Here is a 12970-nt window from a genome sequence, read left to right as displayed (position 1 = left end):
TAGCCTCTCCTAAAGGTGCCCTGGGATCAAATGCAAAGACGTACCCTGGCTACCGTAACAAATCCACCAAGTTCAGTCCAGCCCCTACCTGGTCTAATCTGCGCACTTCGGCTTCATATACCTGCCTTACCAAAATCCCACCTCCGTGATAGCAGCCGGTGATTCAAATAGTCAGCCTCCTCCCATCAACCGTGCATGGGCACACCCCAACGTGACTCCAGTGTCGCCCCTGTGAAAATAGGGAGTGCCATGCTCAGGGGGAGTTAGAATCGCCAGCCATGTCCGCCTTTCTCACCTCCATCATGGCAAAAAATCTGGCCCCGAATCTTTCCGTGGATTTTGGATGGGAGCGGAATTAGGCTTGGCTATGATGCCCCCACGATCACTGTTTTATAGTCAAGCTTAATGATAATTTAGTGCTCACAGGAAGGCTGTCTGCTAATGCCATAGTGGTGGTACCATACCTCAACAAGAAATTGGAGCCGTCAGGAAATTTGAGCTGGGCTGGAGGGACAATTTGGGCATGTAGTTGGGCCAAGGTGACATTTGTAGAATGACCATTGGGTTGGCACAGTAGCACAGTGGTTAGCACTGCTTCATAGCGCCAGGGTCCCAGATTTGATTCCCAGCTTGGGTCACTGTCTGCATGGGTTTCCTCCGGGTGCTCCGGTTTCCTCCCGTAAGTCCCAAAGGATGTGTTAGGTAATTTGGACATTCTGAATTCTCCTTCTGTGTACCTGAACAGGCACTGGAATGGGGTGACTAGGGATTATTCACAGTAACTTCATTGCAGTGTTAATGTAAGCCTACTGGTGACAATAAAAGATTATTATTATTGTGTCCCCGTTCCTGTGGCACTGGAGTAACCCTGTTTTTCTTATCTCTTATTGTAACCAGCATCTGTGGAAGTTGGTGGTGGAAGAGGCTGGGCTATTGGGGCAACTTAAGGTGAGACCAGTTAAGAGTCAACCATTCAATTTGCGTGTGTTATTCTTAATTATGCTGCTTTTAACAGACCCTAAAACAGAGCTGTACCTGGCGGAAATGTCACTAACTAGGTACGTCTTTGAAATGGGGCCGTGGGATCTTTTATGTCCACCTCTTACGACAGGCAGTTTAGCATCTCCTCCGAAAGGTGAGCGTCAGCGCTGCACCATTTTATTCCGAGTGTTTCAAGCGCTGTGACGAGATGCAGGCACGATTTTGTTGTACGTTAGACCAATTGGGTTTGATTGGCCTCAATCTCTGACAAAGCAAAGTCAATTTTTTTTAAAAATTTAGAGGCAAATTAACATGGCCAATCCACCTCCCCTGCACATCTTTGGGTTGTGGGGGTGAAACCCACGCAGACACGGGGAGAATGTGCAAACTCCACACGGACAGTGACCCAGAGCCGGGATCGAACATGGGACCTCGGCACCATGAGGCCGCAGTGCTAACCACTGTGCCACCGTGCTGCCCCCGCAAAGCCAATTTATTCCAATTCAGCATTAATCAGATTGTTCTCGAGTTGCTGCTGAATTTCCATTCCCATTTCGTAGCTGGCAAGTAGTGGGACTGGAAGAATGTCTTCGCTGTAGCATAGTGGTTAGCACAATTGCTTCGCAGCTCCAGGGTCCCAGGTTCGATTCCCGGCTTGGGTCACTGTCTGTGCGGAGTCTGCATGTTTTCCCCGCGTGTGCGTGGGTTTCCTCCGGGTGCTCCGGTTTCCTCCCACAGTCCAAAGATGTGCAGGTTAGGTGGACTGGCCACGCTAAATTGCCCGTAGTGTCCAAAATTGCCCTTAGTGTCGGGTGGGGTTACTGGGTTATGGGGATAGGGTGGAGTTGTGGGTTTGGGTGGGGTGCTCTTTCCAAGAGCCGCTGCAGACTCGATGGGCCGAATGGCCTCCTTCTGCACTGTAAATTGTATGTATGATTCTGTCGCAGCAAGGGGACCTCGAGAGTAGCTCGCGCTTCACTCTGCATTTGATTCATCTCTGAGTGCTTGGTGCTGACACCTGCTGGCAGGGATGGAAAATGCAGTGTTTGCTCCCCCAATTCGAAGTGCCTTTGCTTTGCTACACAGCAAATTCATAAAAGATTTTAAAGTCTTTAAAAAGGGGAGAATTAGCTGTTCTGTTTGTGAAGCTTTGATCCTGCAAATTGGATGCAGTTGAGATGCGACGCCACTGCCTGCAGTGATGCCCAGTATTAATATTTAAAGTGGATAAAAAGTTTAATGAACCGCACCTCCTAATCTCCACATTGTTGTGTCCTGGACTATGGACCGTAGCTCTTCATTTGGATTCGTCAGAAAAGAGAATGTGTGCTTGTTATTATATGGGGAGGACTAAAGATCAGCGCTGACCTGTTTGCTTCGCTTTTTCTTGCATGTCTTCAATTGTGTTGGTAAATGAAAGTGAAAAGCCATTGACCATAACAAGTGTGGATTTCACTAAATACTGTTGGATCTGTCCTGGGCTGTTTTACAGATAATCAAAGATTTCTATCTACTGGGCCGAGGGGAACTCTTTCAGGCTTTCATTGACAGTGCACAGCATTTGCTAAAGACTCCGCCGACTGCAGTTACTGAACATGGTAAAGTATGATTACAAACGGGAGGGTGGGGGTGCGGTGAACAGAAGGCTGGTGTTACCAGGCACATTTTCTGAGTATCGGCTGATTTCCTCGGCGCCGGAGAGTTAAAGCGTCGAGCTCACGATTTCACTAAACATACTGAGTAGAAGGAATCCTCCCTGCATTTATAAAGTCCCCACAGATACTTTGTCAAAGTAACGTAACAGAGTTTACACGATAGCGATACAAATAGGCCTCTCCTCACTCTCCCAGCTCAGAAGATTTTGCTAGTTCGGGATATTAAGGGAGACGGAGCCAAGGTAGGTGGCTGGAAATAGGTTACAGATCAGCATGAATGGGAAGGAACAGGTTGAAGGGACAGAATGGTCTCCTGTTCCTATATTCCTACTGACTGTATGAATTTGAGACATTTTGGACTTGTGACAAATGGAGGACTTTAAGAATACTGGCTTCTACCAGCCCTGAATCCCCAATTCTGTCACAGTAGGATAGTTACAAAAGAGTAATAAATTTTAAAGCAGAGAAATCATGTCTGGGGGGACAAGGAAGAAGCTGAAACCCGGTAGGTGAATCAGCTTTCTGAAGAGTCTGATGGGGTTCCATTGGGAACAAAATCTGTTTTGTAAAGCGAGTATTACTCTAAGCCCAGCTAATCGGAGATTGATTGAGAGCAGTATGTTTATTTTATTGCTGTTTAAGGGGTAATTGTATCCTATTCTTTTCGGGTGTGCAGTTAAACGTTTAATATTGTATTGTAATGAAGTTTTGTTTTTAACAAAATACCATATCCCTATTTCTTCATGCAATCACTCCTGGAGCGAATCATTCTTTCCGCACAGTCTTACAAAATAAACTAAAATATTGGGATTTTGGTTCAGAATCCCAGCCATTGTTGTGGTCTGGTCTGGGATTGTAATAGACTGCTTTCTTTCTCAAATCTCAGGATGTCAAATCTCTGGAACTCAAGTTTGCCTTCACCTCATTGCAGTCTCGTCACCGATCTTTTTTGATTGATGAGGTTTCAAACCCTGGAGGCGCCTCTCCTGAATCCCCTTTGTCTCTCTGCCACTCGCCCTGCGTTCAGAGCTCCTCTAAGCTCTAACTGCACTATGCCTTCAGACACCCTTCCACTTCTCCATGAATCATTTGAAAGGAACTTTACGAATGAATATTGTTGTTCGCTCCTGCACTGGGATGTTTGCTGGAGATCTCTCAATTCTTTTTGTTAAAAGATCACATTTAGTGCCTTTATATTCTCCACTCACGGGCTGCAGGAAGGTGGTCCCTCCAGCTCATGACCACGTCAATAGTGACCACATCTCTCAGGGGCTAATAATGCGCTGCCATGTGATGCTAACAATGCGATGCCATGGCACGCGTGTTCTGCTAATTGTAGCCCCTGGACATACTGAATTCTTGAGGTTGAACATCAGACTTTCTTGTCTATGTGACTCAGTCCCACAACCTTTGCTGTTGGGTTCCGTCTCTAATTAACTCATGAGACATTAGTTCATTTATTACTTGGTTAGTCAGATATCCACGTGAGCTTAATTACTCAGTACATTAACAAGCACTTGCCTATTCTGATACAAGTTGCAAATAAGCAGCTGACATTCCTACACTGCAGAAGGAGGCCATTCGGCCCATCGGGTCTGCACCGATCCTCTGAAAGAGGCCCACACCCCTGCCTTATCCCCATAGCCCCAGCTAACCTGGACATCTTTGGACACAATGGACAATTTAGCACGGCCAATCCACCTAACCTGCACATCTTTGGGCTGTGGGAGGAAACCGGAGCACCCGGAAGAAACCCCCACAGTCACGGGGAGAACATGCAAACTTCACGCAGGCACTCTCCCAAGGCCTGAATCGAACCTGGATCCCTGGCGCTGACAGTCAGCAGTGCTAACCACTGTCCCAGACTCCCAAAGTGACAAATTTTGAGAGCTTTTCCTTGTTTCAATACCTGTTACATTGGCCATCTACGGTTACACTTATGACTTCAATAAGTCAGTCAAGTCGGCTTGAGATTCGTTTTGCGAACACTTGGGTCATTAAGTTGAACATATGTTGTCCACTTATGATCCCAGAGATTATCGAGCAGGTTGTTGAACAGAAAGGACAATAGAGACTAGAGACTCATTGGTACCCTGTACCACTGTCTGAAGCAATAGACAGTGGTTAACTTCCATCCCACACGTCGCTCCCTGTGGCCAGCAATGCCGCTTCATGTTGGTGTTTCGACGTTTTTATCCTGAATCAGGGATATCAGAAAGGCTCGTTTTGTTTTATTTTCCAAGGGCGAGGAGTAGCCTGGTCAATAAGATAGAGGAAATGGTCACCCAGCAAGTGCAAACATATAGAGTGGCCACGAATAAATCCAATTGGGAATTCAGGAGAAACTCCTTTACCCTGAGAGGGTGGGACGCACTACCGCAGGGAGTGGCTGAGGCGAATCACACAGATACATTTAAGGGAATCTTTAAAAACATGAGGGAGAAAGGAATAGAAATATACGTCAGTAGGACGAGATGACGAATAGTGGGAGGAGGTTTTGTGTGGGGCGTAAACACCACCGTGGGTCTTTTGGGCCATTTTCTGTGGCAGTTCTGCCTTGGTTTCAGTTTCGTAAGTGCAAAATCAAAAATACATTTACTCCGATATTCACTGTCAAATTATAATCTAACTCATTTTAGATGCGAGAACCAATAGGCTGGTTTAATTTCTTGGAAATTGTTTTCCCTCATTGCAGATGTCAATGTAGCATTCCAGAAATCGGCGCACAAAGTGCTGTTGGATGACGACAATCTGCTGCCGCTCCTGCACCTCACTGTCGAGTACCACGGCAAAGACCCCAAAGGTAGGAAGAGGCAGGCGCCCCTCTTGATTATTCCACACAAACGTTATTCAATGTCAAGTCTAGAACTATTACAGATGAAAGTCTGTCAGTCGGCAGTACATTCTGGAGAATCCACCCTCTGTGCCATGGGGCACTAGCCCAGGTGGATGCAAACGGGGTGCTTGAACCTTGCAACTGCTTGTTAACATCTGCCTGCTGGCCCATTCCTGCAAATAGACAAACAGGCTGCACCCATCCGTCAAGAGGAAAGGAAGGTTGAAACCACTCCATCTGTTCTTGCTCTGTGAATTTGTGTTGCAGAAGTACATTTAGACTCTCTGCAATTCTTACTTTTTGTTCAGTTACACCCCCCCCCCCCCCCCCCCCCCCCCCATCTCTTCTGAAGGTGGCATCTCCTTGATATGGTTCTTCTCAACTCCCTGTTGTATTCCTGATGACCTGTTGATGAAGGATGAAATCATAGCCAGTCTTACCTTGGAACTGTCTTATTCACAGAGTGGAACATTAGGGCCGGAATTCTCCGGCCGTTGGGATTCTCCATTCCCGCTTGCGGCCCATCCCTGCCCACGGGTTTCCCAGTGGAGTGGGGCGTGTTCAATGCGAAATCCCATTGACCGGCGAGAACAGAGAATCGCGACGCTAAGAAACGCGCGGCTGGGGACCTGGAGAATGCAACCCTAGAGGTGTTTATATCCACACTCACTCTCTTGGGTAATAAGTATCTCTTTATATGCGCTCAAGTAACTATCCAATCAATGCCCTTCATCTGTTTGTACTTAACTTCAATTGATATAATTCGCAGCCCTATCCCTTGTTCTGTAGGCGACCTGTCTCTGCTGGGGTATATTTTCAGAGGTGCCACGACAAGAACTCGAGCATCAGTCGACCACTCGGCCCATCAAACCTACCCCGCCATTCAATACGCTCGGGGCTCATCTTGGGCTTGAACCCCATTTTTCCATTCCCCCATTGCCCCTAATTCCCTGAGACCAAATCTCGGTCTGCCCCCAGCCTTAAACGTGTTCAGAGATGGAGCAGCCACAACCTTCTGGGGTGGAAATTCCGAAGGATTCACTTCTTCACCCAAGTGACCTTGTGTGAACCTTGAACTTGAGGTGTTGCTAATAATTATTCAATAATCATGAGGTCCATCATAGTCACGTCTGTCTTTGCCCTCACGGGAGGTTCAGATGTATGCTTTGTATCATGCATGTTGTCAATGGAGATATTTTTGTGCTCTGTTATATTTTTCTTGTCTTGTCTTTTCGCCTCCCTCTCCACCAATCTTGCCCAACTTAACAGACGCAGCACAAAGTCGTGATAATTCCCTGCGTGAACCGTCCCCTCGTGAGACCCCTACTTCTGGCTGGTCTGCACTCGGACTCTCGTACAAAGTGCAGTGGCCTTTGCACATATTGTTCACACCTGCTGTGCTGGAAAAGTAAGCTGTGCTTTATGCGCTTCTTTATTTACTTTGCTGTTGCTATTTGTTTCAAGGACATTTCCAGAAAGCGTTATTGGTGTAACTGGGAAGCACCGAGACATAGAAAGAAGAGGGGGAGGACGAATGGAAGGTTTGTGGTCGCGTGGGAGGTAAGGGTGCCTAGCTTCTGTTTGACAGCTGGGTTAGAGGATGAATGTTGGCCAGGGAGAATTCCCACACAACAGCACCACATCGATTGTGAGGTCCGCCAGGTCTTGGTTTAACATCTTATCTGAATTAGAGCAGCCCTGACAATACAGTACAGGGGTGGCGTAGTGGTATTGTCACTGGACTAGTAATCCAGAGACCCAGGGTAATGCTCTGGGGACGCGGGTTCAAATCCCACCATGGCAGATTGTGGAATTTGAGTTCAGTACCAAAATCTGGTATTAAAACTATGAAAACATTGCCGATTGTCGTAAAAACCCATCTGGTTCCTTCAGGGAAGGAAATCTGCTTTCCTTACCTGGTCTGGCCTACCTGTGACTCCAGACCCACAGCAATGGCCTGGCAAACCACACAGTTCAAGGGAAATTAGGGATAGGCAGAAAATGCTGGCCCAGCCAACGATGTCCACTCCAGGAACAAATTTTTAAAAAGTACATCATTCCTGGGTACTGCACTGGAGTGTCGGCCTGGATTATGTGATCTGGTGAGGGAAAGATTTACAAGTGCTGGGATCTGCATCTTTCCTCACTATGTCTCATTCTCGCTCTCATCCACTCTCACTCGCTCTCTCTTTCTCGCTTCTTCTTGGTCGCTCTCTCGTTGTCTTGCTCTCTCTCGTTGTCTCGCTCTCCTTCGTTGTCTCACGCTCTCTCATCTCGCGCACTCTCGCGTTGTCTCGCGCTCTCTCGTCTCGCTCTCTCTCGTCTCACGCTCCCTCGTCTCGCGCTCCTTCGTCTTGTGCTCTCGTTCTCGCGCTCTGTCGTTCTCGCGCTCTGTCGTTCTCGCGCTCTGTCGTTCTCGCGCTCTGTCGTTCTCGCGCTCTGTCGTTCTCGCGCTCTGTCGTTCTCGCGCTCTGTCGTTCTCGCGCTCTGTCGTTCTCGCGCTCTGTCGTTCTCGCGCTCTGTCGTTCTCGCGCTCTCTCGTTCTCGCGCTCTCTCGTTTCTCGCGCTCTCGTTCTCGCGCTCTCTCGTTCTCGCGCTCTCTCTCGTCTCACGCTCCCTCGTCTCGCGCTCCTTCGTCTTGTGCTCTCGTTCTCGCGCTCTGTCGTTCTCGCGTTCTCTCGTTCTCGCGCTCTCTCGTTCTCGCGCTCTCTCGTTCTCGCGCTCTCTCGTTCTCGCGCTCTCTCGTTCTCGCGCTCTCTCGTTCTCGCGCTCTCTCGTTCTCGCGCTCTCTCGTTCTCGCGCTCTCTCGTTCTCGCGCTCTCTCGTTCTCGCGCTCTCTCGTTCTCGCTTTCTCTCGTTCTCGCTTTCTCTCGTTCTCGCTTTCTCTCGTTCTCGCTCTCTCTCGTTCTCGCTTTCTCTCGTTCTCGCTCTCTCTCGTTCTCGCTCTCTCTCGTTCTCGCACCCTGTCTCTCTCTCTCGCCCTCCGTCTCTCTCTCGCCCTCCGTCTCTCTCTCGCCCTCCGTCTCTTTCTCCCCTCTGTCTCTCTGCCCTCCGTCTCTCTGCCGCGAGTCTCTCTGCCCTCCGTCTCTCTCTCGCCCTCTGCCTCTCTCTCGCCCTCTGCCTCTCTCTCGCCCTCCGTCGCTCTAGCTCTCGTCTCCGCGCTCTCGTCGTTCTCGCGCTCTCTCGTCTCGCGCTCTCTCGTTCTCGCGCTCTCTCGTTCTCGCACCCTGTCTCTCTCTCTCGCCCTCCGTCTCTCTCTCGCCCTCCGTCTCTCTCTCGCCCTCCGTCTCTTTCTCGCCCTCTGTCGCTCTCTCGCCCTCTGTCTTCTCTTCTCGCCCTCTCTCTCTCTCTCGCCCTCGTTCTCTCTCTCTCGCCCTCGTTCTCTCTCTCTCTCGCCCTCGTTCTCTCTCTCTCTCTCGCCCTCGTTCTCTCTCTCTCTCGCCCTCGTTCTCTCTCTCTCTCTCTCGCCCTCGTTCTCTCTCTCTCTCGCCCTCTGTCTCTCTCTCTCTCGCCCTCTGTCTCTCTCTCTCGCCCTCTGTCTCTCTCTCTCTCGCTCCCTCTGTCTCTCTCTCTCTCGCCCTCTGTCTCTCTCTCTCTCGCCCTCTGTCTATCTCTCTCTCTCGCCCTCTGTCTATCTCTCTCTCGCCCTCTGTCTATCTCTCTCTCGCCCTCTGTCTATCTCTCTCTCGCCCTCTGTCTATCTCTCTCTCGCCCTCTGTCTATCTCTCTCTCGCCCTCTGTCTATCTCTCTCTCGCCCTCTGTCTCTCTCTCTCTCGCCCTCTGTCTCTCTCTCTCTCGCCCTCTGTCTCTCTCTCTCTCCTTCTCTCTCTCTCTCACCCTCTCATTGTCTCTCTCTCTCTCTCTCTCTCAGATACAATATTGTCTTCAAGTACTTGTTGAGTGTGCGTCGAGTGCAGGCGGAGCTGCAGCATTGCTGGGCTGTGCAAATGCAGCGGAAACACCTCACATCCAACAAATCAGACGCCGTCAAATGGAGATTGAGGAATCACATGGCTTTCCTTGTGGACAACCTGCAGTACTACCTCCAGGTAATGGAACAAATAATAGCCTTCGGTACAATATAACACCAGAGGTCCAAGGGTTAAAGCATGCGAGGTTGCATCAGGGGCTGGTTTAGCTCACTGAGCTAAATCGCTGGCTTTTAAAGCAGACCAAGCAGGCCAGCAGCACGGTTCAATTCCCGTACCAGCCTCCCCGAACAGGCGCCGGAATGTGGCGACTAGGGGCTTTTCACAGTAACTTCATTGAAATGAAATGAAAATGAAAATCGCTTATTGTCACGAGTAGGCTTCAATGAAGTTACTGTGAAAAGCCCCTAGTCGCCACATTCCGGCGCCTGTCCGGGGAGGCTGGTACGGGAATCGAACCGTGCTGCTGGCCTGCTTGGTCTGCTTTCAAAGCCAGTGATTTAGCCGAGTGAGCTAAACCTGCCCATTGAAGCCTACTCGTGACAATAAGCGATTTTCATTTTTCATTTCATCAACTACTCTTGCATTCCCTGGTTCCTCGAAGGTTAAAGAGTAATTTGCTGGATGTTATTGGGAATTTGAAGGGAATTGCTGGGTTGATCGAGATAGATGTTGCCACTCTTTGGGGAGCCGAGGCCCAGAGCCAGGCCAGTGAGGAGAGAAGTTGGGAAACACTAATTCACACAAAGAGGTGACAGAAGTGTGGCACATCCTTCCACAAAAAGCAGTAGCTGCCAGCTCAGCCAGTCAGGTTCTCCAGCCATGATCATCATCATAAATGGCATTATGAGAACAGGCTCGAAGGGCCGAATGGTCTCCTCCTGGGGCTGGTTTAGCACACTGGGCTAGATCGCTTGCTTTTAAAGCAGACAAAGGCAGGCCAGCAGCACGGTTCAATTCCCCTACCAGCCTCCCCGGGCAGGCGCCAGAATGTGGCGACTAGGGGCTTTTCACAGTAACTTCATTGAAGCCTACTCGTGACAATAAGCGAATTTCATTTCATTTCATTTCCTGCTCCTATTTTCTATGTTTCGATGTAGGAAACAGGTCAACTTTAATCTCACTGATTGATGGAACAATCTTGTTGGGCTTTCTCTTGTTCCTGTGTAATATAAATCTCCTTGCATCATAGAACATACAGTGCAGAAAGAGGCCATTCGGCCCATTGAGTCTGCACCGGCCCACATAAACCCTCACTTCCACCCAATCCCTGTACCCCAATAACCCCTCCTAACCTTTTTGGTCACTAAGGGCAATTTATCATGGCCAATCCACCTAACCTGCACGTCTTTGGAGTGTGGGAGGAAACCGGAGCACCCGGAGGAAACCCACGCAGACACGGGGAGAACGTGCAGACTCCACACAGACAGTGACCCAGCAGAGAATCGAACTTGGACCCTGGCGCTGTGAAGCCACAGTGCTATCCACTTGTGCTGCCCATCCATCGTGCTTTTCCATCACATGGAAAATGTTTTTTACGCCATTCCGTGTATTTTTCCTTGTGCACGCTTAGTTTTAATCTTGTCTGTGATTGCAGTTAAGGTTGCAGGTCCCAGCGTCGCCTCAAACTTTTACGAGGCCGCCCATTGAGTGGAAGGGAGCGGGTGCACACAGGGGGTGTGCAGTAATATTTATTAAAAGTGCTCCCCTATTTCAAGCTGGTAAAATATTCCTTATTTAGCCAATTTGTAGATCATCTTGGCAGCCGCTTGTTGTCAGGCCCTCCCCTCCTGGCTGGCTGTCCTGTGCTTTGCTGGGAATGTCCTGGAAGCAACTCCGTGCAGGGCCGGGAAAATCGTACTGTGGGTACGGTACAGTTCCGCACACTGTCGGATGAGATGTCCAATGGAGGGCCCAGCCTGTCAGCGAAGTCCACATCCCTTGAGTGAATATGTTTTACAAACTGGCGAGTCGTAGGTGGGATCTGGGAGCCAGTGTTGCGTTGCCACTCTGTTAAGTGCCTATTCCAGATTTTCTATTCCACAAACCGGCCACCCGGTATGACCATGATTGACAATTTAGCAGCACGTTCAGGCTGGGGCTGGTTTAGCTCACTGGGATAAATCGCTGGCTTTTAAAGCAGAACAAGCAGGCCAGCAGCACGGTTCGATTCCCATACCAGCCTCCCCGGACAGGCGCCGGAATGTGACGACTAGGGGCTTTTCACAGTAACTTCATTGAAAGCCTACTTGTGACAATAAGCGATTTTCATTTCATTTCATTTGCTTTAAACAATTTCAAATTGATCTGGACTAAAGCTCCTCAAATTCATTTCATTACAGATGTGCATTCAACTGTCTTTCAACTAACAAATTATTTAAATATTCAAAGGTTTTGAGGTGGGGCTTGGGAAGAAGGCAGGGATATATGGGTGACAATTTACCCTTTGCCTTCCATGGAATGCTGTAATATTGCACCCCCCCTTCTCTCCCTCCCTCACTCCCTCCCTCCTAGCTCTCATGGAGCAGGACATTTAAGTGGAAATCCAGGGAACCGGCATTTCTATTTTCAAACATTATCGATACACTTTCATTAACAAAAACGAACAATTGATCCCACTCACAGCTGTCTGGTCATTGGAGTCCAGAGTTGTCAGTCTAAGTTGCTCTTAGCTGATCCCCTCTTGTGAGTCGCAGGAGGTTAGCTACAATTGGTGGTCAAGTTTCCCCCCCCCTCCCTCCGGCCCCCCGGACTAGACGGAAGAAAAATCAGCCTGGCTTTCAGCTCCTGTGTGAAGGAGGAAGTCGGTTGGAAACACGGTTACTATCCGCTGAAAGGTTTCTCACTTTTGAATAATGTGCCAACACTCAATCGCTCCGTTTGGGTGAAAAGTTGAAAGCCTGGAGAGATCGTCTTTAAAATAACATCGAGAGAATAAGGTAAACCGTTTATCCACCCAGAGAACAGACAATGTGTGAGGCTGGTGGGCTCCTGTTTGGGCTTTGAAAGAATCGGATTGGTGCATATCGAATAAAGGGGAGTGAGAGAGATTAAGGGATTTGCCAGACAGTAAGAAAGAAAATCGCTTATTGTCACAATGAGGTTTCAAATGAAGTTACTGTGAAAAGCCCCTAGTCACCAAATTCCGGCGCCTGTTCGGGGAGGCTGGCACGGGAATTGAACCGTGCTGCTGGCCTGCCTTGGTCTGCTTTCAAAGCCAGCGATTTAGCCCTGTGCTAAGGAGGGGAGTGTAGAGATGTTGAACACAACAGTGAAGATACATGACTGAGGCAGTCATGATGGTTGAAAAGGGAGGTCTCCAATGGATTTGAAGACCGTTTTATTCCATGCTGTCATAAAATGCTACCTTCGGGCGGCACGGTGGCACAGTGGTTAGCATTGCTGCCTACGGCGCTGAGGACCCGGGTTCGAATCCCGGCCCTGGGTCACTGTCTGTGAGGAGTTTGCACATTCTCCCCGTGTCTGCGTGGGTTTCACCCCCACAACCCAAAGATGTGCAGGTTAGGTGGATTGGCCACGTTAAATTGCCCCTTAATTGGAAAAAATG

The 12970-nt window shown here is 49.2% G+C and overlaps 1 protein-coding gene across 2 annotated transcripts in view; it reads left to right on the top strand.

Annotated features, from left to right (window-relative positions):
• The window catches only part of tubgcp4 (tubulin, gamma complex associated protein 4), a 45210-nt gene that overhangs the window by 20675 nt on the left and 11565 nt on the right, over positions 1-12970 (top strand). For both annotated transcript variants that reach the window (XM_038784324.1, XM_038784323.1), the window contains exons 10-14: positions 898-948; positions 2474-2579; positions 5332-5439; positions 6742-6880; positions 9345-9522. In XM_038784324.1, the coding sequence (XP_038640252.1) occupies positions 898-948; positions 2474-2579; positions 5332-5439; positions 6742-6880; positions 9345-9522 (582 nt within the window). The remainder of the gene's footprint in view (positions 1-897; positions 949-2473; positions 2580-5331; positions 5440-6741; positions 6881-9344; positions 9523-12970) is intronic.

The sequence above is a fragment of the Scyliorhinus canicula genome, chromosome 24 (assembly GCF_902713615.1).
Source record: "Scyliorhinus canicula chromosome 24, sScyCan1.1, whole genome shotgun sequence".
NCBI classification, from domain to species: Eukaryota; Metazoa; Chordata; class Chondrichthyes; order Carcharhiniformes; family Scyliorhinidae; genus Scyliorhinus; species Scyliorhinus canicula.
This window is presented reverse-complemented; position numbering and strand designations above follow the sequence as displayed.